The 24,460-nt window shown below is 46.4% G+C and overlaps 1 protein-coding gene across 5 annotated transcripts in view; it reads right to left on the bottom strand.

Moving 5' to 3' along the window:
- Positions 1 to 1,591: 1,591 nt before the first annotated feature.
- cep85l (centrosomal protein 85L) overlaps positions 1,592 to 24,460 on the bottom strand; it is a 74,929-nt gene continuing 52,060 nt past the window's right edge. For 4 of the 5 annotated variants that reach the window (XM_076271692.1, XM_076271693.1, XM_076271691.1 and 1 more), the window contains 10 exons: positions 20,001 to 20,086; positions 17,641 to 17,758; positions 17,023 to 17,256; positions 15,495 to 15,647; positions 12,445 to 12,599; positions 10,255 to 10,372; positions 9,000 to 9,050; positions 8,670 to 8,777; positions 5,694 to 5,877; positions 1,592 to 3,508 (listed from right to left, as the gene is read on the bottom strand). In XM_076271692.1, the coding sequence (XP_076127807.1) occupies positions 3,348 to 3,508; positions 5,694 to 5,877; positions 8,670 to 8,777; positions 9,000 to 9,050; positions 10,255 to 10,372; positions 12,445 to 12,599; positions 15,495 to 15,647; positions 17,023 to 17,256; positions 17,641 to 17,758; positions 20,001 to 20,086 (1,368 nt within the window). In that variant the 3' untranslated portion in view covers positions 1,592 to 3,347. Of the gene's footprint in view, positions 3,509 to 5,693; positions 5,878 to 8,669; positions 8,778 to 8,836; positions 8,898 to 8,999; positions 9,051 to 10,254; positions 10,373 to 12,444; positions 12,600 to 15,494; positions 15,648 to 17,022; positions 17,257 to 17,640; positions 17,759 to 20,000; positions 20,087 to 24,460 lie in introns of those variants that run through there. The other variant, XM_076271694.1, reaches the window with a different exon arrangement.

Genomic DNA, 24,460 nt, shown 5'->3' with positions numbered 1-24,460 from the left:
CCAAAGCGTTGCTGAGATACAAGCTCACTTCCTGTATTACAGCGCCCCCTATAGAGGCCACATGATGCCAATTTCCTACTGTGTCCTCACAATCAGGTACCAAGTCCCTGTACCAAATTAGGACTTCATACATCAAAGTGCTGCTAAGATAGGAGCTCACTTCCTGTATTGCAGCGCCCCCTATAGAGGCCAAATGATTCCAATTTCCTAGTGTGTCATCATAATCAGGTAACAGGTCCTTATACCAAGTTTGGAGTTTGTACACCAAAGCGTTGCTGAGATACAAGCTCATTTCCTGTATTACAGCGCCCCCTATAGAGGCCACATGATGCCAATTTCCTAGTGCGTCCTCACAATCAGATACCAAGTCCCTGTACCAAGTTTGGACTTCATACATTAAAGCATAGCCGAGATGTTAGCCCACTTCCTGTTTGGTGTCTTCATCGCCATATTTGATTGGCTGTCACGGGCAAACAAAAATGAAATTAAAAAATCTGACAAGTATCGTTTGTGCGGCTCGGTCTGAAGATCATCTCCGACAAGTTCTGTGAAAATCGGATGAAATTTGTAACCGCTGAAACTTTTCGTAGAGTTTGGACTAAATCCAATATGGCGGAGGTCCAATATGGCGGAAAGTGATAGGTTAGGGGTCGATGAACTCTGTATGGTCCAAGGATTCAGACACTACCTCAATTGTGAAAATCAGACAAAAGAGTCAAGGATCACGCGCATGAACGCATGTCCAGCATTGAACTGGTGGTGGCGCTAGTGTGTTCAATGTATATGCACGAAAATTGGTGTGAGTGATTGGGACAGTGTCCTGACTAATGGTCTCGAGTTTTGTTATATTAACTCAAAGCGTCACCTAGATGTTTGTCCACTCCCTGTTTGGCGGCTTCGTCACAATATTTGATTGGCTGTCACGGGCAAATAAAAATGAAATTGAAAAATCTGACCAGTATCGTTTGTGCGGCCCGGACAGAAGATCATCTCTAACAAGTTTCGTGAAAATCGGAGGAAATTTGTAACCGCTGAAACTTTTCGTAGAGTTTGGACTAAATCCAATATGGCGGAGGTCCAGTATGGCCGAAAGTGACGTAATAGGGGTCAATCAACTCAAGTCAGTCCAGGGATTCCAACGGTGCTTAATTTGTGAAAATCGAACACACCGTTCAATTGTTACATGCGTAAATGTGAGTCCAGATTCGACCTATTGGTGGCGCTAGAGTGTTCGGCATAGAGCTTTGTAAATTCGTGAGAGTGATCATGGGACGGTCCTGAATCAGGGCGCTAAATTTCATAATAATAATGACTTGCAAATACCTTTCAACCCAGCTTTTCAACTTTCAGCCAAACTTTGACCTGTTGGTGGCGCTAGACGGCTGGGTTTAGAGGTCCGTAAATGAGTGTGAGTGGTCAGTGGAGTGTCCCGAAACTTTCGACGAAAAAATCTGAACTTTTTAGCCAGGCGTTCTATGGGCTGCCATAGACTCCAATGGCAGAAGTGTAATAATAATAATAATAATAATAATAGGAAAAACTACTAACTCAATGGGTGCCTTCGCAGCTTCGCTGCTAGGCCCCCAATAATGATGCAAAAGGTTGTCATGACCGAATCTCTTAAAAAAATTCCTATTTCACTGACGGACACAAATATATTGAGGGCTGTAATGGCTTTGCCCGAACAATTATCACAATAATTCCAGATGTTTTTTGCTGAAATGCCGTGCGACTTCTGATGTGGAGTAAATTTAAGGTAAGTACAAAAAAAGTAAACGTAAAAACCTTGACAGTTAAAATGATCTCTGTAGTAGAACACCAATACAGGTGCAGATAATACTGTCTATTTAAAATACCTGAGGAAACAAAAAATCATACATATTGATACATATCAATATTTGCATTTCTAGCCGACATGGTTGTCGTTACAAACCAAAAATTATACATCCAGTTACAGAGGATGGTGCAATGACCTTATGACTGATACATTTCTATTTAGATTATCTCTGTGAGGTCAATGTAACAAATGCATCTAAAAGAATTATTCTGTTATTTTTTCCTCATAGACTTATTTCCTCGTCAGATGTCTTTGGAATAAAAAAAATGGATATAGACTATCCAAAGTATTATTATCATTTTTGTAACCAAAGCTATTTGTATCACTAAAACATTTCCTGATTATTGGTACTAACACTATCAGAAATATTTAATTTTTTTTACAAAAGACCTGGTGTTCAGTGGGGTTGTTGGCTTACTGCTAATATCACAGAGCATGGTCACAACCCCTGTCTGAACTGACTGAAGATTTTTGCTTTCCTGTCGCTTTCCCTTTTATGCTTACACAACTATCCAATATCTCATAAACCCCAGTGGCCAGCCAGCCTCACACACTCTCTCTCACACACACGGGTCAGTGATGGAACACTGGAGTATAGAAGCATGTAGAAAGGAAATGGTGATTTGGTGAGAGGAGAGACATGTTTCCACGTCGACCCGCGACTGTCAACACAAGCGGAGAGAACCTAATGGAGGGGAAACCATGGCGACAGTGTTCCTCGGTGGATGACCAATAGTGAGATGGGAGGGAGATAAGAGGACTTTGAGGCACTTTACAGAACAGCACTGGTACATGCATTTCATGTATTTGTTTCCCTACTGGCCAGTGAGACTGCATTAAGAAGGGCTTTTAAAAGACTACATTTCCCACAATTTAATTTCTGGGTGGGATCAAAACGCTGTCGACCAATATATATATATAATCCTCAATTGTCAATAAATACAAGTCCAATGTAAAACAGAAACACTTATAAAAACAGAGGCAGAAATACTGTACAATGCAATTATCCTTAAAAAAAAATAAAATAAAAAAAAATAAAAAAGAACTCACATTCCCAAAGCAGGAAATGAAAGGGTGACATATTAACCCTTTCTGCTCCAGATTCCAAGTGGTAAAGCTGAAGCTTGACGTCCCTTGTGAAATTAAAAAGTAATAATAAAAAAAAAAAACTTGTTCACAGCCTAGTCCAACATTCAGTAGTCGGGAGAAAAGGTCCACCTGTCAGAGCCTACAGTGGACATGAAGGAGTTCCTCTCTCTGCTTTCTCTCTCACTCTCTCGGGGTGTGCCTTTTTATTCCCTTCTTTGTACTGGGTATCTTTGTACTCAAATCCACACACATATACACAAAGAAAATGACCAAAATAAGACAAAACAGAAACAAATCAAACAAAAATAACACCCTGAGGATAAGGGGAGAGTGGGTGTAGACGGAGGAGCACAGGAGATGAAGATGAGGAGGAGGATGATGATGAGAGTGAAATTTGGAGGGGTGGGGGGTGGGGGGGTGGTCACTGCGTGACGCAGTTGTCGCCCATGTCCTGGGCGTAGCGGTCGGAGATGAGCGTGCGCAGCTCGTCAATGTCCTGCCGCAGCTGACACACCTCGCGCAGTTTCGCCCGCAGGCCGTCCTCCTCCGGAGACTCAATCTCCTCGCCGGACAGACCCATCGCTGGAGGAGAGAGACAGTAAAGAGAGGTAGGGGAAGAGTGGCAGAAAGACAAGATGTAGAGCAGAGGAGGCGGAGAGAAAACAGACAGAGAGAGAGAGAGAGTGGTAAGGAGGGAGGGAGAGAGAGAGAGAGAGAGTGGTAAGGAGGGAGAGAGGGGGTCATTAGTATCTTACTTCCAACAGGTATTACCATTGTCTGCATTTTCTGGATGTTGCAGTAAGAAATTACCATTGTGTCTATGGCATTGCTGACACATTAGCACTATATAAGGATCATGATGCAAAAACGTTTACTAAGGCTAAGCCTGTCAAAGCCCGTCAAGCCAGATTAAGTTCAAGGGGATTCAGTGTGTGTGTGTGTGTGTGTGTGTGTGTGTGTGTGTGTGTGTGTGTGTGTGTGTGTGTGTGTGTGTGTTGGTCAGACTCTTGTTTCTAATTTTCTTCATATGAGAGACATGTGTGACGGGGTGAAAGTGCTCGATTTGAACCTTCTCAACTTATGTCCAGAAAGGTGTGTGTGTGTGTGTGTGTGTGTGTGTGTGTGTATGTATGTGTGTGAGAGACTGTGCAGCAGAGGTCCATTTTCTTTGCAAGAGTGCGGCAGAGATGTGAAAGAGAGGGGAGTGGTGGATGGCGAGAGCAGAGGAAGAAGACAAACCTGCCCAATGGACACATGACTTTCAGACAGGCCTGAAGTGTACAAAACCAACAGTCCGGGAACCCAACTGAACCCCCTAGAACAATCTCCTTATTCCCACAACCAGAGCTAAAGAGGCCTAGTCTAGTCTCCCCATCTCAAAGCACCAACAAATGGGGCGTGCCACCACAAAATGAGTTCAGTTTGACAAAATAAAAAAATGGGTTTATTGGATATTCATAATCCACAGACGTAGGGTTTAAAACTCATAAAACTCTTGAGCCATTCGTATAACTTGTGAGGTAGCCTAAAATGTTTGATCAACTTCTGAAGACGACAAGGACAACAATAGCCTAATGCTTAATGCATAGCCTAATGTTTTTTTTTATAAACAGGCTGCCAACTCCAAAACAAATTGAATCGGACGAATCGGGTGCACCGTGAGGAATCTGGTCAGCAACTGTTTAGGTGGCTGTTTCTTCTCCTAAATATCTTGGCTAAAATAGAACATTTCTTCAGAATAATTACCAGTGGATAGCCTATTGAATTCTTGAAGAGGCCAAAAGCAAAAACACGAATTTATCAGACCGAAGAAACAGAAACTTTCCTGTTCTCACGTACAGCAAACGTCTGAACGAGAAAGAAAAACGTCAACTTTATCAAAACTTTAATGCGCACTTGCGCAGCCTACACATTTGGCCTTCAAAATCATTTTCCTAGTCATTTTGCACTAAGATATGTCAATGAGTGATAGATAGGAGGTTAAGGAATGTATGTGTTGAAATTAGAAAATACATATTTTAGTAAATTTTCGACCCTATATGCATTCAAATCACCATGTCTCGAAATGGCTTTCCGCGACACTGGACTCATTTCGTTGTGGCACGCCCCAAACGCCATTACCAAGCGAGCAAGACACTTAAACAAACAAACAAAAAAAATAATATAAAAACAAAGAGGAAACCATGACAATGCAATGAAGAAAAGAAGGATGAGGATTCTGTTGTGTTAAGTGTTCAACATGCAGACGAGCACACTGAAGTCTCAATAGGATATTGTTGTTTACAGAGTGAATTAGTCACTGCTATTGATTGGCAGTTAATCTGAGGCACCGAATGTGCATTATGCACGGTGCAATGAACTCAAATGAACCTCCGAGCTCACTGAGTCGTGTGTGTGTGTGTGTGTGTGTGTGTGTGTGTGTGTGTGTGTGTGTGTGTGGGGAGGTGCGTTCGCTCCAGGGAGCCCAGGAGAGTATGTTTCTGCTTCTCTGTAACATTATACTGTTAAACATCTTGGCTGTTATTCCAGGCTTGAGCGCCACAACTGTGGTGTATCAGAATGTATTCCCTATTGGGCAAGTGCAATGTTTTATTACGCTTTTATTAAAACCTAATTAAAATACCATTCTTAAAGTCTCAGTAGTGACACAAACGGGTATTGTAATATTTTTAATTACAAGGTAATGCAATACCTTTCTAGTATTGATGCGTTGTGCGACACTAGTGTGTGTGTGTGTGTGTGTGTGTGCGCGTGTGTCTCTACTCACATTTGATTCCTAAGAGCAGAGTGAGGTTGGGTTCCTTGCCCTGGGCGCGGTGCGTGAGGATGTTGCAAAGCGCCTTGAGGTCCAGTAGGCAGAGGGACATCTCCTTCAACAGGGGGCCGGACTCCTGCGCCGGCGTCCCCGAACTTGACCGCAACACACAGTCCTCGCCCAACTGCCTCTGGTTCTGCTCAGAGAGAGGGAGAGAGAGAGAGAGAGAGAGAGAAAGAGAGAGAGCGAGGGAGGGAGAAGGAAGGAGAGAGAGAGAGAGAGGGAGAGAGAGACCAGACACAGATAATGCAGTTATGTTTTTTTTTTATTAAATGACATCTAAATCAGAGGATGAGTCTCTTGGAACTAAGATCTATGACCTTGGTCCTTCTGAGCTACAGGTATGCGCAGGAGGACCGACACCAGGCACAGGTCAGAAATCCGATTAGAAGGACGGATGAAAAAGAGAGAAGGAGTGAAAAAGAGAAAAAGAAATGGACAGGAACTTGAGAGAGAAAAGAATGCAGCAAAAAGGGGAGAAGTAAAGTGAAGAGCGTAGCTTCTAGAAGAGTGAACAAGCTCACAGCACAATAACACACTGTGTACCGACTCCTGAGCTTTCCCGAGGAACCACTGTTGGTGTCTATGGTGACAGCTGTTCGGGAGACAGCCCTGCCTTTAACGCCATGGCCAAACATGGCACCACGCAGAAGGCGCAGATGGCAGTTGAGGCTGCCCGCGCATCCCAAACTTAGCAGTGTGGATGTGGGCAAACAGACAAATCTATTAAAAGCCGGCTTAATCAACTAGCCCCTGGGCCCTACACTTGCAGGCCTCATGCACAATTCAAACCCGCCTCATTAGCAAGATGCTAACGGCGCATAAAAACAGTAAGCAACACTTGGCATGAATTTTTCAGCCGGCCTGCGATGGGCTCCTGCAGGTTAGGGAGGAACGCTGTTGAATAATACCTTTGAATAGAGCAGCGTATTGAGAGGTTTCAGGGTGAGCTTTGGCAGTGTGTTAAACTATGCATGCTATGTGGAAAAGGTGAGATTGTGTGTGTGTGTGTGTGTGTGTGTGTGTGTGTGTGTGTGTGTGTGTGTGTGTGCGCATATGTGTGTGGACTGTGCTGTTGCTAGGTCAGAGATCATTTTCAGGGGCCCAAAAACGTTTCAGAAGGATGTGTGCATAAATCAAGAGGGGTCCTAAGGAGAGAGCTGTTCCATCAGGCGAGAAACACAGCAGTCCATTAGCAGGCGAGGCGAGGTGAGGGGGAGGAGAGGGGAGGGGGAGGAGAGGGGAGGGGGAGGAGAGGGGAGGGGGAGGGGGAGGAGAGGGGAGGGGGGTGCTTTTGAATAAAACAAAATACACCTGAGAGGAATCCTTCAGACTAAATTTGACAACCACCAACAGAGACGTGAAGGGGCTTTCACTGGGCTAGACGAAGGACACTGTGTGTGTGTGTGTGTGTGTGTGTGTGTGTGTGTGTGTGTGTGTGTGTGTGTGTGTGTGCGTGCATTAACAACCACTCAACTTGGTAATGAACCTCAAGTTGTTAGGAGGTGTTTTGGAAACTTCTTCACAGTGAGCTGCAGAGTGTGTCCTTAACATATGGCTGCAGAGTCCAGCGTTAATCATCTACAGAAACTAACTCTGACAATTCTGACTTGGGATCAGGTTTCCATCACTGATACGTTAAAACTACCAATCAGTAGGAAACTAACATTGCAATTCTGACTTGGGATCAAGTTTTCATCACTGATACGTTAAAACTACCAATCAATAGTCTAAAACGACCAATCAGTAGGACATCTCACTCAGTCACAGGGCTATGATGAGTCACCGTCGTTTCTCTAGTAACAGAGGACCTCTGTCGCCTTCTGTTACCCCGGCACACCATCCTGTACAGCAGCAGGGCAGTGGTTGCTGCCCCACTGTCCCAGGATGAGGGGCGGAGGGCCCATGGGAGAGCTGGCATGACGGGAGTGGGCCCTGCCCTGCATAAATCAGGAGGCCGCTTCGCTAGCGGACATGGTGTGGGAGGAGCAGGGGGAGGGGGAGGAGGGGGGGGTATCGCCAGGAGAGGAGAGTTGAAGGGCAGGTGACAACTGGCGACAAAAGGAAATGAGGGTGTGAGTGAGTAAGAGAATGTGACGGTGAGAATTGTGTGTGTGTGTGTGTGTGTGTGTGTGTGTGTGTGTGTGTGTGTGGCATACGTGTGAGGTGACTTCCCAGTGATGGCCACTCTGGGTCTCCTTCTACTTGTTAGCCAGGTACTGTCATCTCCATCAGTGTGTAATCTTTTGATGAGTGTTTGAGTGTGTGTGTGTGTGTGTGTGTGTGTGTGTGTGTGTGTATGTGTATATGCGTCACACACACACACGAGAGAGAGGTGGTGAAAGAGTTGAGGCGTGACCACCATGGAGCCAGAGGGAGAGAGAGAGTGTGTGTGTGTGAGAGTGTGTGTGTGTATGAAATGGCACATGTGAATTGGTGAATGTGACACTTTTTGTCACATCAATTCAATTGTCAAAGGGACAATGTGTGTGTGTGGTTGAGAGTGTGTGTGTGTGTGTGAGAGAGAGAGAGAATGATGATGTGTGTCTTATCCCTTAGCAAAGGAGCCACATGCATTGTAATGGCCCTTGAGAGGAAGAGGGGGAGAGATTAACCAGAAAGGGTTAAAGCGGAGCTAGTAATCAAGGATCTTTGGATTAACCCTTAAAAGGTGTATGTTTTTGAAGATTCCGTTCCGCAACAATTGAAGGTTCTAAAATTCTATGTTGAATTCAATGAACCCAGTTATTCTTTAGAACGTTCATTTCCCAACATCCCCGTCACACCAGAAGTCCGAAGTCAAACAGAGGAGTAGAGTAAGAGAGAGATGAGCAGCCAAAGAGCCAGCAAAAGAAAGGAGACAGAGAGAAAGATAAAGAGATGCAGAGATGGAGGGAGAGAGAGAGAGAGAGAGCGTGCAATCTTTACCTCCTGCAGGGTTTTGTTGAGGGTCTGCACGTCCTCCTCTTTGTCCAGAAGCTGCTCTCGCAGTGCCTGAGACACACCCTTCTCCTGCTGCAAGTGCTGCTCCACCGCCTGAGAGAGGGAGAGAGAGGGAGAAGAGGAGGGAGGGAGAAGAGGAGGGAGGGAGAGAACGGAATGGCATACCGGTTATTTCAAGCATCTTCCCTTCTGATTCCAGTCCAGTGCTTCTAGCTATTAATTAAACACATACATATATACACACACACACAGTAAATACACCAACATAACACCTACCCCCCCCCCACACACACACACCCACGCACAAACACTTACCGCAAGCTCTAACGTGAGCTTCTCAATCTGCTTCTTCTGATTGTCAATCAGCTGAAATAGACAACAGAACACACACATGAACACACACAAGGCCTCAACACTGTCGTCCCAGAGTATAAGAGTGTGTGCTGTGTGCACAAACATAACATGCAATAAAGAATGTGTGTATGTGTGTGTAAGTGTGTTTCTGTGTTATTACTACAATGTAGGGCAGAGAAAGCCAACAGACTCTGTACTCTACAGGCCTCCCTCTGTGCGCACACATACACACACGCACACACACACACACACACACACAGACACTCTGTGTAAGGAGCACACACACACACACAGGCTGTATTTTTAACTCCAGTAGCACACACACTTTGTCTGGTGTCCTCTGCTGCTTTCTGGTTCTGATGCGCTTCACTTGCACCACTCTGACTGTGCTCCTGCAGGTCGGGCTTAATGTGTGTGTTTTAGTCTGTGTTCATGCACGTGTATGTGTGTGTGTGTGTCTGAACTCAACTTGCTCAATGTGTACGTGTGAACATCTTGCTGGTGTGTGTGTGTGTGTGTGTGTGTGTGTGTGTGTGTGTCATTCTGCAAAAGTATGAGTGTGTGTGTTACTGAACTCAACTTGCTCAATGTGTACATGTGGACATTTTGCTGGTGTGTGTGTGTGTGTGTGTGTGTGTGTGTGTGTGTGTGTGTGTGTGTGTGTGTGTGTGTGTGTCTGTGTGTCATTCTGCAAAAAGTATGAGTGTGTGTGTTACTGAACTCAACTTGCTCAATGTGTACATGTGGACATTTTGCTGGTGTGTGTGTGTGTGTGTGTGTGTGTGTCTGTGTGTGTATGTGTGTGTGTGTGTGTGTGTGTGTGTGTGTGTGTGTGTGTGTGTGTGTGTGTGTGTGTGTGTGTGTGTGTGTGTATGTGTGTGTGTGTGTGTGTGTGTGTGTGTGTGTGTGTGTGTGTGTGTGTGTGTGTGTCTGTGTGTCATTCTGCAAAAAGTATGAGTGTGTGTGTTACTGAACTCAACTTGCTCAATGTGTACATGTGGACATTTTGCTGGTGTGTGTGTGTGTGTGTGTGTGTCTGTGTGTGTATGTGTGTGTGTGTGTGTGTGTGTGTGTGTGTGTGTGTGTGTGTGTGTGTGTGTGTGTGTGTGTGTGTGTGTGTGTGTGTGTGTGTGTGTGTGTGTGTGTGTATGTGTGTATGTGTGTGTGTGTGTGTGTGTATGTGTGTGTGTGTGTGTGTATGCGTGTACACACTCACCACACTGCTGTGTGTGTGCTGCTCCTGCAGCTTGGCGTTCTCCCTCTCCAGCTGTTTCAGGTCCATCATTGGTAAGCGTATGCCATCCTCCAGACACTGCTCCACCTTTTCCTGCAGGCTGTGAGTGTGTGTGTGTGTGTGTGAGTGTGTGTGAGTGTGTGTGTGTGTGTGTGTGTGTGTGTGTGAGCAAGCGGCAGAGAGAGAGACAGAGAGAAACAGACAAACCCTATTATTAACAGCAATTAATCATATAAGTCATATAAGATATTAACTGCATCATATATCATATAATCATAAGTCATATAAGATATTAACACACATTATCACATCAGGTAGCTCCTAAAACACTGCTGATATTTACTTCAAAAGGAGGTTATGTTTTAAGCCCAGTTGCTTTGTATGTTTGTCTCTAAGCAGGAACAGACAAAACTACTGGCCTGAATTTCCATAAAACCTGGTGGAGCACAGACAGAAAGAGAAGCCAATTTATTTTGAAGTGGAACTGACTCACGGGGTGGCTTGGTGAATTTAGCGCAATTAAATGCCAAGACGCGCTATGTGACCTTGGCGGGGGTCTGCACTCTCCCCTCAAGTGCCCTTTTCAGTCACCCTTGTAAAAAGGTTTCATATTTGCACATGCCCCCTGTTCTGCCCCTCTGCCCCCTCCACCCCCACCCCGAGGAAGGGCACATTGCTCTCTTGCTTTTCTTGTTCCGTCTTGGAGAGCAGAGACTCAGGGCGGTGCCCGCTCGCGCCAACCTCTCCCCTCTCCGAGTCCCAAAAGCACCACGGGCAGCTCTGCCAACTCGGCGCTTTTCATGCCAGCTCGAGCGAGAGGCCCTGACGCCGCCAGCCGGCTGTCAAAACCCCACACTGCAGGGCCTCCCCGAGCCCTCACTGCACATCAGCAAGGAGAGGTCCTCTCCTCCGAGCGCCTCGTCCTGATTGTGTTTGTAAATCCTGGAGTGCTTGCAGGGCCGCTCTGTGTTGCATGAACCTCTTCTACACTTGAACTTGGCCAAAAGAGCCTATCTTGTATTGTTGTTTGTTGTGTTCATGCTCTTTAGTTTTCTGGCTACGGATTGATTCTGTTTCGGAAAGTTGTATTGCTTGGCGTTACTTTGAGTATTTATCAAAAAAGGACAGTTATATTGGATGCTATATTACAAGTTAATGTGCTGTTTTATTGGTTCGTTATGGTTGTGCAACACAGTCACCTCAACAAGCATGCTAACGAAGCAGACAGGAAATGAAGGGGAGAGAGGAAATATGTAATACATAAAGAGAGAGAAAGAGAGAAAGAAAGATAAAGAGAGATAGGGAGAGAGAAAAATATAGGTACATAGACAGGGGCAGAGACAGAGAAAAAAATAAAAGAGAGAGAAAGAGAGAGTGCGAGAGAGAGAGATTTCTGGTGTGGTCAAATCCCCAGCGTATGGAGCTGGATACTCTCCTAAGGGAAGTGAACCCCATTGCAATTAGCCAGCTAGCAGAAGCTGAAACTAAAGTCTGTGGTTTAATTTGGGATAAATGCAACTATCCCCTCATTAATTATGAGTATAATTAATGAGTGTGCTTTGGTGAGTTGGTGTTTGCTTATTAACCCAATGCTGACCCCTCAGGACTGCAGTAGCCACCAGGACCTGATCCCTGCAGGCTCCTTTCCCTCCCTCCGTCTCTCTCTCCACCTCCTCCTCTCTCTTCATCCTTCCATCAATAAACCCATTCTGGATCCTCCCAGCACTCCCATCCTCCTCTCCTTACTTCTGCACCCACCAGCGCTCTCTCTTTATTTCTCTCTCTCCCAGCTACACTCAATCCCTCTATCACTCTATTTCATTTCACTCCCCCTCCTCTTTACTGAAGTTCTCTCTCTCTCTCCTTCTGTATCTCCACCTGTTCTCTTCATTCCTCTTTCCATCTCTCCCACACCCCATCTTCCTCCCTCTCTGTCTCTCCCCACCTCCATCCCTCGAACTCTCTTTCTCTCCATCCCTCCACCCACCCCCTCTCTCTTCCTCTCTGTGCTCTGTGAGGCTCTAACACTGGTCTTATTAGATTTATTTTGTAGTATTTTTAAATACAGAATATTGTTTTAATTAAGATGTTTTAAGACTCTCTCTCTCGCTCTCCCTCTCCCTCCCTCCCCCTCCTCCTCCTCCACCCCCTCCCTCCCTCCCTAGTCCTCACCTCTGTACGGTGGCCACCAGTTCGAGCTCGCGGCCGCCCTGCACGGTCATCTGCTCGTCTTTCTCGCGCAGGAGCGCCTGGCTCTCCTCCACGCTCCTCTCCAGCTCACTCACGCGCTCCTGCAGTGCCTCTGCCTTCCCACGCACCTCCTCCAGCTGAGAGAGAGGGAGGGAGGGAGAGAGAGAGACAGACAGAGGAAGGGAGAGATAGATAGAGACAGAGAGGGAGGGAGGGAGAGAGAGATAGAGGAGAGAGAGAGAGGGAGAGATAGATAGAGAGAGGGAGGGGGAGAGATAGAGGGAGGGGGAGATATAGAGATAGAGATAGACAGAGAGGGAGGAGGAGGGAGAGAGGCAGAGAGAAAGATGGAGGGAGAAAGACAGAGATGGAAGGAGAGACATGGAGGGGGTGTGGAAGAGAGGGGGAAAAGATGAGTGAACAAAGGAGAAATTAACAGAAAGGAAGAGGTTAAATGATTATAAATAAATAAATAAATAAATATCGTAAACGTGCTAATTACCAACCATTTCGTTCGAAAATTCTTAAAACAACAATGTTTTTTAATACTTTAAAATAACATTTGCTAAATGAACTAAATGAATTTTTATTTTTAAAGGCCAGTTATTTCATGGATCCAGAATACTGTGCATCCTGATAAGGTTACCTTGGCCTTTGGAATTAAAATAGCCCCACATCATCACATACTCTTCACCATACCTAGAGATTGGCATGGGTGTTATTTCAGTTAGCCTATTAGCTGGTTTGATGCTCATTGAGCTCAACGCAAATCAATCCAGCTAATAGGCTAACTGAAATAACACCCATGCCAATCTCTAGGTATGGTGAAGGGTATGTGATGATGTGGGGCTATTTTAATTCCAAAGGCCAAGGTAACTTTATCAGGATGCACAGTATTCTGGATCCATGAAATAACTGGCCTTTAAAAATAAAAATCTGCCTGTCTCTATGGGAATTTAACATAGGGGTGTCAATACTTATGACCCCTGTATTTTAAGGAAGAACATTTATTTATTTATGATACATTATTCATTCACTAAGAAAATTGGTGTCCTTAAAGGTTAGATGTTTTCTCATTTTTCACTTAAGGCATTAAGATCAATTTCCAAAAGATGATTTTATATTCCTCTTTTCAGTCAACTTTAGCATGGGTGCCAACACTTTTGGCCATCACTGTATTCCCAAGCTTTCTCAGGCACATGAATGGTTAGCCCGAGAATTCTCGTCGGCAAATCAAAATTCCACTGGAGCTCCAAGCGGATTTGTACACGCAGCCTTACAACACTGTTTACAGCTCTTCGAGTCATGGTAAAATGTAATTTTTGGTACATAGCTAATTTAGATAAACTTATGGTGTGGGTGCTTCCGTTTCTTTAGGAATCCGCCGTCTTGGTTTGTATAGAAATTAATATTAAGTGACACATACACGTAAGAGGTTGGACATGCGTGACGGTTGGTAATATGTGACGTTATGTGATATTTTTTAATCCAGACATATTTACACCCCATTACAGTTATTACAGAGCCAATTTGGCTTCTACTGACCCCTGCTGGCAAAGTCTACACACACACACGTAATTTCAAGTAAATGGCTCTCCTATTAAATGGTCATTAGAGTATAAAGCAATTAGAAGAACTTGTTGCCACTTATTGTTATGCAACAGCCGTAAACACTGTCTGGTCCACAGATCACTAACTCTCATGCACACGCACACACACACACACACACACAAGCACACGGAAATTGGAGGTGATGGCATGAGAAAGGTTTATGGCTATTTAGTATGAGTAAATCAATATAGGCAGGTCTGTGTCTATGTGTGTGTCTGTGTCTGTGTGTGTTAATGGGCTGTGTGTGTGCTAGGCGTCACCCCATGCAGGTCTGCGGTGTGTGAGTGTGTGTGTGTGTGTGTGTCCTAATACATGTGTAGGCATATAGGCCTATATGAATACATAATGTGGGGAAAGTGTAGGGCTTGTGTGTGTGTGACTATAAGAGTATGGTAGAGGGACAGGGGGAATGAAAAGGGGAGATACACAGAGTGTGCACCGAGGTCCCAATTTGTGTGTGTTTGTGTGTGTGTGTGTGTGTGTGTGTGTATGAAAGAGGGAGATACAGAGTGTGTGCTGATGTTGCTCTAAGGCATGATCTGCCAGGCATGATCCCAGTTTGTGTGTGTGTGTGTGTGTGTGTGTGTGTGTGTGTGTGTGTGTTGGCTCTGCACATTGTCCAGAGAATGCAGTTCTGCCAAATTCAGCTCAAGCGTGAGTGGTGGCATTGCTTTGAGTGTGTGTGCACATACTGTGTATGTGTCCCTACACCTGCTGCGTTTGGCCTACACCATGTTGAGAATGGGCCGGTTTCCCAGGTACTTCTCAAGCATTTGCACAGGCGTGTTTGTCAGTGTGTGTGTGTGTGTGTGTGCGTACATGTTATATTTGCCTACATATGTGTGACATTTACTTGCAGACCTACACATGTGTTTAGTGGTGTGAGTGTGTGTGTGTGTGTGTGTGTGTGTGTGTGTGTGTGTGTGTGTGTATGTGTCCGTATCCCTGCTGGGTTAGGCCTACTGTACACCATGTTGAGAATGGGCAGGTGTCCCAGGTAATTCTCAACCGTGTGCACAGAGAGTGTGTCTATAATGTATGTTGGTAGGCCTGTGTGTTGTGTGTGTCTGTGACTGAGTGAGGAATGAGTGAGTGTGTTCATGGGCTGTGTGTGTGATTTGAGTTGTCCCATGCAGGAGTGTGTATGCGAGGGCAGTGTCTCTGTGTGTGTTTGAATGTGTGAATGCATGTGTGTGTGTGAGTGTGAATGTGTGTGTGTGAATGCATGCGTGTGTGTGTGTGAATGTGAAGGCATTGTGTGTGTGTGTGTGTGTGTGCGTGCGTTTGTGCATGCGCGCCTGCATGTGTGTGTGTGTGTGAATGTGTGTGTGTGAAGGCATTGTGTGTGTGTGTGTGTGTGTGTGCGTGCGTTTGTGCATGCGCGCCTGCATGTGTGTGTGTGTGTGTGTGTGTGTGTGTACCTGCTGGGCTTGGCTCTGCACTTCGTCGAGCGAGGGCAGGTCTGCCAGGTACTTCTCCAGCGTCTCGATGCGCTGTTGCTTCTCCAGATTCTGCTCCTGCTCACGCTGACACTTCTTCTTCAGGCTGCTGATGTAGCGGTCTCGCGTCTTCATCTGGACACACACACACACACACACACACACACACAATAACAATACTATATTAGTGGTATTCAAAATCAATGAGGCACCCTGCTGACGCATGACTGCACTGCAACCTACAGCAACAATCACATAGTGAAATTTGCTGACGACACAACTCTGGTGGGTCTCATCACCAAGGGCGACGAGACTCAATACAGGTTGGAGGTCGACCATCTGACCACGTGGTGCAGGGACAACAACCTCCTGCTGAACGTCAGCAAGACCAAAGAGATTGTTGTTGACTTCCGGAGAGGTCACACCCAACACCTGCCACTGACCATCGACGGTGCTGTGGTGGAGAGAGCGAGCAGCACCAAATTCCTGGGGGTGCACATCAGTGAAGACCTCTCCTGGACCACCAACACAGCATCACTGGCGAAGAGAGCTCAGCGCCGCCTGTACTTCCTGCGGAAACTCAGGCGAGCAAGTGCTCCACCAGCCATCATGACCACATTCTACCGAGGCACCATTGAGAGCATCCTCTCCAGCTGTATCGCTGTGTGGGGCGGAAGCTGCACTGAATACAACAGGAAAGCCCTGCAGCGCATAGTGAACACAGCTGGAAGGATTATTGGTGCTTCACTCCCCTCCCTGAAGGACATTTACACCACCCACCTCACCCGCAAGGCGACCAAAATTGTGAGTGATGCAAGTCACCCCGCTCACAATCTGTTTGATCTACTGCCCTCTGGGAAGAGGTACAGAAGCCTGCGCTCCCGCACTACCAGACTCACCAACAGCTTCATACACCAAGCTGTTAGGATGCTGAACTCTCTCCCTCCTCTCCCCCCTCCACCCTCAGCTACATAACATCCTGGACATTGGACCCACAAATGGCCGCCTGCACCACTCCACTTGCACACTTGTACACTTTGCAACTTGTTGTTGTTGTCCTGGAAACACAACACTTCTGCTGCTCTTACATAACTTGCACCACTATGCCACTTTATTTCTTACTTAGGTCAAACAGAACTACCTCAGCCTCTTATTGGCCTGACTTTGCACTAGTATTTTATTTTATTGACTGTCTATGCACAATTTCAACCAAATTTTGCTGCTCTTATTTTTTCATTATATGTGCCCTCTTATTTACTTATTTACTTACTTTTTTGTTTACTTGAATGTTATGTTTGTCTGTGGACTTAAAATTGTTAAAATATGTCTTGTCTCCACCGTGGGATAGTGAGAAACGTAATTTCGATCTCTTTGTATGTCTGGAACATGTGAAGAAATTGACAATAAAGCTGACTTTGACTTTGACTTTGACTTTGATCTCTAACTGAGGCAGTGTTCAGTACCTGAAACACACACACACACACACACACACACACACACACACACACACCTTCTCCTCCAGCTTCTTGATGTCCTCTGTGTACTTCCGCGTGTTCTGCCGCAGGAACTCGTTGAGGTGGAGCACCTCGAGCTCAGCGGTGGCCAGGCGCCGGCCCATATCCGCCGCGTCCGTTCCCGCCCCGCACAGCGGGCTCAGGCGCTCCAGCGCCGCTACCGAGGACATCGGCGACACGGCCGCCGGCTGCTGCTGCTGGGCCACAGGGCTGCCCTCGCATACACACTCCTGCATGGGGAGAGAGACGCCACACACACACACACACACACACACACACACACACACACAGAGCGGGAGAACAATCAGAGGGTGGCGGTTTGTTGGAATAGTTGGAATAGAGCGAATAGAGGTGAAAGCATTCTGTAGGATTAAATACAACTTTGCAGAGCCTATATTTCTAAGTTATAATTAATTAATAATACAAATATGTGCGCACACACACATACACACACACAAACAAACAAAACGGAAGCCTAAAGGTCAATTCACAGTAACACAAACATTCTTAGGTCTGAACTGGCCTCAGGAGCCCCTCTGCAGCATCCATCTTAAAAAGCCTGACCTCTGTCACAGCAATGGGAGCCCTAGCAGTTTTGTCCGTGCTGGCTTTACCTTGGGTTTGAGGAAGTAGGGCTCCTCACAGCGCCCCCTCTGGTTGTGGAGGACATGCTGCGCTCTCAGCTCATTCTCCCGTATTCTGGCGTGCAGCTGCAGGATCTGCTGCTTTTGTCTGGAAAGAGGCGCCAACGCACGCGCGCACACACACACACAAACACACACACAGAAGCACACACACACACACACAAAGCATGATTATACTGGACTGTCTCAGCAAGGTCACACAACACAAAGCTCAGTTTGAAGGAACTCTCTTCACAACCTCTTATATGCCTTCCTTTTGGGTTTCAAGGCCAGTTACGATCACAAGAACCTAGCAACAGGACAAAAGTGCTGCCCTATGAAAAGACTCGTCCATACCACAGAATGAGATCTCATCAGGCAAACATGCATTGACAAAATTGCAATGTTTCCCATTCTCTTACTCCATAGAAACCCATTAGCTAGCCTATACATATAGTACATACAACTCAACATTTTTGCAGGCAGGGGTTTGCCTCCCATTCATGAGTTCATCAAGAGAACAGCTGGGGACGGAATTTTAAATGATGAGAAATGCTTCAGCTCTTAGCACATGATGCTACTGAGCCACGTTGGGTGATGAACAGTGGTGGTGTGTAGACATAGGCAATGGAAAAGTTTACAGCATCAAAGCTATTACTGCTGAGGTAGTGAGACTAGTTTAGCCTGGCCACAGTGCCACCTGGTGGACAATTTGCGCAGATGCTCCATCACTTCAAAACCTGCCACCTGCATCCTAAAAATCCTTGTTGAATAAATAGGTATTATTTTGAAAAATACCACCTTTGCTTTGCTTGGAAAGAGATACAACACACTTAAGGAAACATTCATTCCAGGCCAGCCATTATGGGGTAAATTAGATACTAAATTACTTTTTTTATTCCCTCAACAAGGCAATGCTTCAGAATGGAGACAAATGGTGAAGTAGTATAGTGAAGGGTTGTTAAGTTGGGCAGATAGAGCTGAGCTGCGCTGAGGCTGACTGTGGGGCGGTGGTGTGTGGGGAGTGGGGGGCGGTGGGGAGTGGAGGGCGGTGGTGTGTGGGGAGTGGGGGGCGGTGGTGTGTGGGGAGTGGGGGGCTGTGGAAGCTGATTGAGTGGCATCTGTAAGAGCTCCTGCAACATTAGCAGGGCTGGAAAGGTCTACCCACAGATCCCACTAAAAGCCAGCATGGCCTTTCATGTGTAATCCTCTAGGGTGGGATGGATGTGTGTGTGTGTGTGTGTGTGTGTGTGTGTGTGTGTGTGTGTGTCTGTGTGTGTGTGTGTGTGTCTGTATGTCCTGACTGGCTGATGTCAGGTGTGTGTCCTTTCATCATGTGTGTTTGTTGTTGTGTTTATGTGTATACACGGGAGACTGTAACACATGCAGAGTTTCATGCAGTTCACTCTGCATGTTTGTAGGCTCTAGTGTACTAACTGGTCTCTCTCCCAGAGGAACACATGCTTCGTCTGCTTCCCCTCACACAGAGCACCGTCCCCTTCCCCTGTGTCTCTCTCTCTCTGTGTGTGCAGCTCTGTGTTTGGAAGCCAGTGTCCAGACGCAGTGGAGAATGCCGCTGTAAAAATGGCTGCTGAAGGTCACCATCACTGCCATGTCACGTGTGCATGTGCACACATACACAGACACGCACGCACACACACACACACACGCCCAAGCACTTTTACTTGTCACACCCACAGATGTACACACACATACAAATACATGGAATCTCAGGCACTTCTCCATAGTCTTTCCCTCATCTACCAAACCACAGCACACACAGACGTGTGCACACACACACACACACACACACACACACACACACACACACACACACACACACACACACACACACACACACACACACACACACACACACACACACACACACACACACACACACACCCACATTTTTATAGACATACAGAATGAACAAGAGGTGAGGGAAAGGGAAGGTGAGTCACAGAGGGGGAGAGAGAGTTCAAGAGGGAAGGAGAGGCTGAGTTGGGAATGGACACTACAGGACACTACAGGGCTTGACAAATCATCAGAATGCATGAGGAAGGGAGGGCAGCAGGAGACTCCCTGGAGGAGAGAGAGAGAGAGAGAGAGAGAGAGAGAAAGAAATAAAGAAAAAAAGAAGAAAGAAAGAAAGAAAGAAAGAAAGAGAGAGAGAGAGAGAGAAAAAAGAAAGAGAGAGAGAAAGAAAAAAAGAAAGAGACAGAAAGAAATGGGAGGCTTTGTGAAAGAGGGGATGGGGGTGATGGAGAAAGAGAAGGATGCGAGAGAGAATGATTGATGGGAGATGGAGTGAGAGGAAGCATGCGGGAGGACGTGAAGAGGGTTCTCACCTGTCAATCTCCAGCTCTCTCTGCCTGAGCAGCCCTTCTTTGATCTTCACCAGCGTGTTGACAGGCAACGCAGCACCCCCTAGCATCTGAAAACACAAAGACCAGCCAACCAGAGTCAATAGACCCTTTCAACAAGGTAAACACAAACAATGCTTGAACATTCTATTTGGGCCCCAATCTACTTCCTCTGCATTAAGATAACATTATGGAATGTTAAAAAGGAAGTCTTGTGGTGCCAACTATGATGCTGATAATGGAACTCTCTTGAAAGGGTCCATACAACACAGTACAATACAGTACAGATGTGCGGTCTTCAATGCATCACACCAACACACATGAACACAGCACTTTCCCCATTCCAAAAACGCACTTGCACATCAAGTCACCGTGTAACTGGAAACTTTGACGATGGGAAACGGGAGATTAAAATGATCTGTGAAGGAAGTAAGAAATTTCTTCCGTCCGATCCTTATCATTATCCATTACCATCATTATGACGGTAAAAAATAGCAGAGCAGATTTTAGAGTATTGATACTGTTCTTGAAATCTCCGTCCAAATCCATCACACCAGGAATCTGTATAGCAGGGCAACTGAGGGGATCGTAATTGGGTCAGTGGCTAAAACACAGGTGTCTATTCTCAGAAGAATGCCCCCTTATCTAGGAGTTTCCGCTGGACTCTTATGTCTGCATAACTTAGATTTTTTTTAGTGTGTTTGTGTGTGTGTGAGAGAGAGAGAGTGTGGTTGTGTGAGTGATTGTATATATGTGTGTGTGTGTGTGTGTGTGTGAGAGTGATTGTGATTGTGTGTGTGTGCATGTGAGAGAGAGAGAGAGATAGAGAGAGTGTGTGTGTGTGTGAGTGTGGGTGCATGTGGTACTGAGAACCTAATCTCATATGCCTTGTTAGTTGGAAGGTGCCGGAAGCTTGGTGTGTGGAGCTGTCAATGAGGTCATGCCTTCGCCTATGAGGTTGACCTCTCATTGTTTCTAACCACACACACACACACACACACACACACACACACAGCTCTGGAGGACTAATGGTAGTTAGTTTAGTTAGCCAGTGGGATTGTTATTGTCTTGCAAATAGATATGCAGCCAGCACTGTCTAGAGTGGAGACACACACACATACAGAGTTTTATTTGTCCTTCTTCTAACTTGTCCCTCTTTAAAATAGCTGAGAGCTTTCCAGAGAAGTCAGCCAAGTTGCTCAGAGTTCAGCAGCCAAAAACTCTGGGGCGATGATTGATGTCAAGACCGAGGGCACAAACAATACACAAACAATATGGAAACACACACACACACACGCAAATGTTTTTTGCCTTCATATAAACGTGACCAGTGGAATGCCTCTCCTACAAACTTTAGTGCTGGGCTTTCACACACACACACACAAAAACAACCGTAATGACAGGAACCAGGCGCTCTAGACCCCAGCAGGTCACAAAGCCCACTTCACATACCTGACGGGGTTTTGTGTGTGTGTGTGTGTGTGTGTGGGTGTGTGTGTGTACGTGTTTGGGTTGGTGGCTATTTTTACCTCTGCAGTCACCAGTGTAGCTCTGCAGTCTGACTGTGCACAACAGGAGAGCCACATCTCCATCTGAGCCCCGTGGCGTCGGCAGTAAAGCCCATAAGAGGTCCGGATGCTGGCCAGACTCAGGTCAAAACAGGCCACGGGGATTAATGTTATTTACTAGTATAAGTGTATATGTATATATACTCTTTTGATCCCGTGAGGGAAATTTGGTCTCTGCATTTATCCCAATCCGTGAATTAGTGAAACACACTCAGCACACAGTGAACACACAGTGAGGTGAAGCACACACTAATCCCGGCGCAGTGAGCTGCCTGCTACAAGAGCGGCGCTCAGGGAGCAGTGAGGAGTTAGGTGCCTTGCTCAAGGGCACTTCAGCCATTCCTACTGGTCGGGGTTCGAACCGGCAACCCTCCAGTTACAAGTCCGAAGCGCTAACCAGTAGGCCACGGCTGCCCCCTACTACGACTCTTAATGGCTCTCCCATCACTAGATGCATATGATACATTACAACAATCTAGTCTATATAGGGGCAGAAATAGGTGTGTAAAACATATGGACAAAGGGGTTGTGTGTGTGTGTGTGTGTGTGAATGAATGAGTATATGTATGTATGTATGTATGTATGTATGTATGTATGAGAGTGTGTGCCTGTGTGCGCGTGTGTGAATGAGTGAGTGAGTGTATGTATGTGTGTGTGTGTGTGTGTGTGTGTGTGTGTGCGTGCGTGCGTGCCTGTGTGTGTGCGTGCGTGCGTGCATACTTGTCCATACATGTGTGTGTGTGTGTGTGTGTGTGTGTGTGTGTGTGTGTGTGTGTGTGTGTGTGTGCCTGTGTGTGTGTGTGTGTGTCCATACGTGTGTGTGTGTGTGTGTGTGTGTGTGTGTGCGTGCGTGCGTGCGTGCGTCCATACGTGTGTGTGTGTGTGTGTGTGTGTGTGTGTCCATACATGTGTGTGTGTGTGTGTGTGTGTGTGTGTGTGTGTGTGTGTGTGTGTGTGTCCATACATGTGTGTGAGATCACCCTCTCACTGGCACTCTCCTTGCAGCGACTGGAGTGAAACACTGTTCTGTTCTGGGCACTATTGAAGATTCTGACTAACAGGCCTCCGCAGCTCTTACATCAGAGGCTGTTTCGTAAGCTAGTGCACAGCTAACCAGCTTTAGCTCCACGATCATACAGAGGAGCACAGTGCACCGGACAACTGCCTCATCAGGCCTGCTGGCAAGCCCAGAGGGGAAAAACACAGTGTGCTACACTTCAAAGAGGCAGCAACAAGCTAAGTAAAGACTGGGGGATATGACTCAGAAAAAAGAGAACAGAGAGAAAGAGGAGAGAGAGAGAGAGAAGAGAACAGAAAGATGGCTGGGATAGAGAGAGAAGGGAGAGAGAGAGAGACAGCAGGGTGCAAGAAAGACGACAAGGACTTTGTGTCTCCACGTATGCCAGGGATCCAGATTAATCCTCCAGTGCAAAGAGAGAGGGGACATAGCTGCCATTCCCGTCCAGTTAATGGACACTCTCGCTGCGGCCTTTTAACACCTGAAAAATACTTCAACCACATGTATGGGACCCTGCTGGGACGGTATTACTGAAGTCTCTCAGTCACACACACTAACACACACACACTAACACACACACACACACACACACCTCCAATTGATACACAGACATGGGGACATTTCCAGAACGGCCTTTAAATACCTAGAAAATTCCGCCAACAACATACTTGACCCTGCTCTACTTTCTGTTGGTAAAGCCCACACACACACACTCCCATCCTGCCCATCACACACACACTCCCTCCCTGCCCATCACACACACTCCCTCCCAGCCCATCACACACACACATACACACACTCCCTCCCAGCCCATCACACACACACACACACACTCCCTCCCTGCCCATCACACACACACACACACTCCCTCCCTGCCCATCACACACACACACACACACACTCCCTCCCTGCCCATCACACACACACACACACTCCCTCCCTGCCCATCACACACACACACTCCCTCCCTGTCCATCACACACAAACCTGAATATTTACAGATGTGGCTTTTAAACTACTTCATCTGCATTTTTGACCCAGCACTACGGTTATTGCTGAAGCCTCTCCATCACACCACACACACACACACAGACACACACACACACACACACTTTGCCTGTTTCCCCAGAGACGAGAGGTTCCCATCCTCCTCTCATCCCTTGTTATTGCTCCAATGCTTTGTATAAATATCCAGGAGCCCTCCACGGCATTAACAAACATGGCCGCCCAGACCACTTCACCGCTAAAGAGCAGCTGGCCACTCTACAGGTGCTTACGCATGCAAATGTTACTGGCCACTCACGCCTGAGCCTGACAACCACAACCAGGGTCACGGCTAAACTTAGCGCCAGTCGTAAAATGCTCACCTGGAAGAGATTTGTGCGTGCCCGAAACTAGCATTACATTAGACCAGATTTTAAAACCACAAGAGACTGATATTCCTGCATATTATCGGCACCTGGGATCCGAAAACGGCCAGTGCAAAGAGATGCTGTCTTAAAATTATTTTTTACTCATCTTAAAACCACATTAAAGCTGCAGTTGGCAAGATTTTTCTGATGATATTCACTGAAACCAACACTATGCTCCGACAGAACAACATAAATCAGCCGGTTTTAGAAAAAAACCCCGCACCTCTACCTCCACCTAGAGCCTGTTATTTGTTTTGCAAAAATCCACAGCTCCCGGTTCTTCTGGTCCAATTGGAGCAGGGCTGTGTGAGATCTGACTGTCAATCACAGTCTGGTGCGCACTGACGAGCGCAAACTTAATGAGAGTTATTATTATTAAGATCTAATGTGGTCTGTGGTGCTCAATCTGAAGCAACAATTTTCTCAGTGTCCCTCGACAACAGATGA

Source organism: Alosa pseudoharengus, unplaced genomic scaffold, assembly GCF_046254945.1.
Source record: "Alosa pseudoharengus isolate Yale_2024_CS ecotype anadromous, Long Island Sound unplaced genomic scaffold, YU_APseudo_1.1 YU_APseudo_1.1_scf_7, whole genome shotgun sequence".
NCBI lineage: Eukaryota > Metazoa > Chordata > Actinopteri > Clupeiformes > Clupeidae > Alosa > Alosa pseudoharengus.
This window is presented reverse-complemented; position numbering and strand designations above follow the sequence as displayed.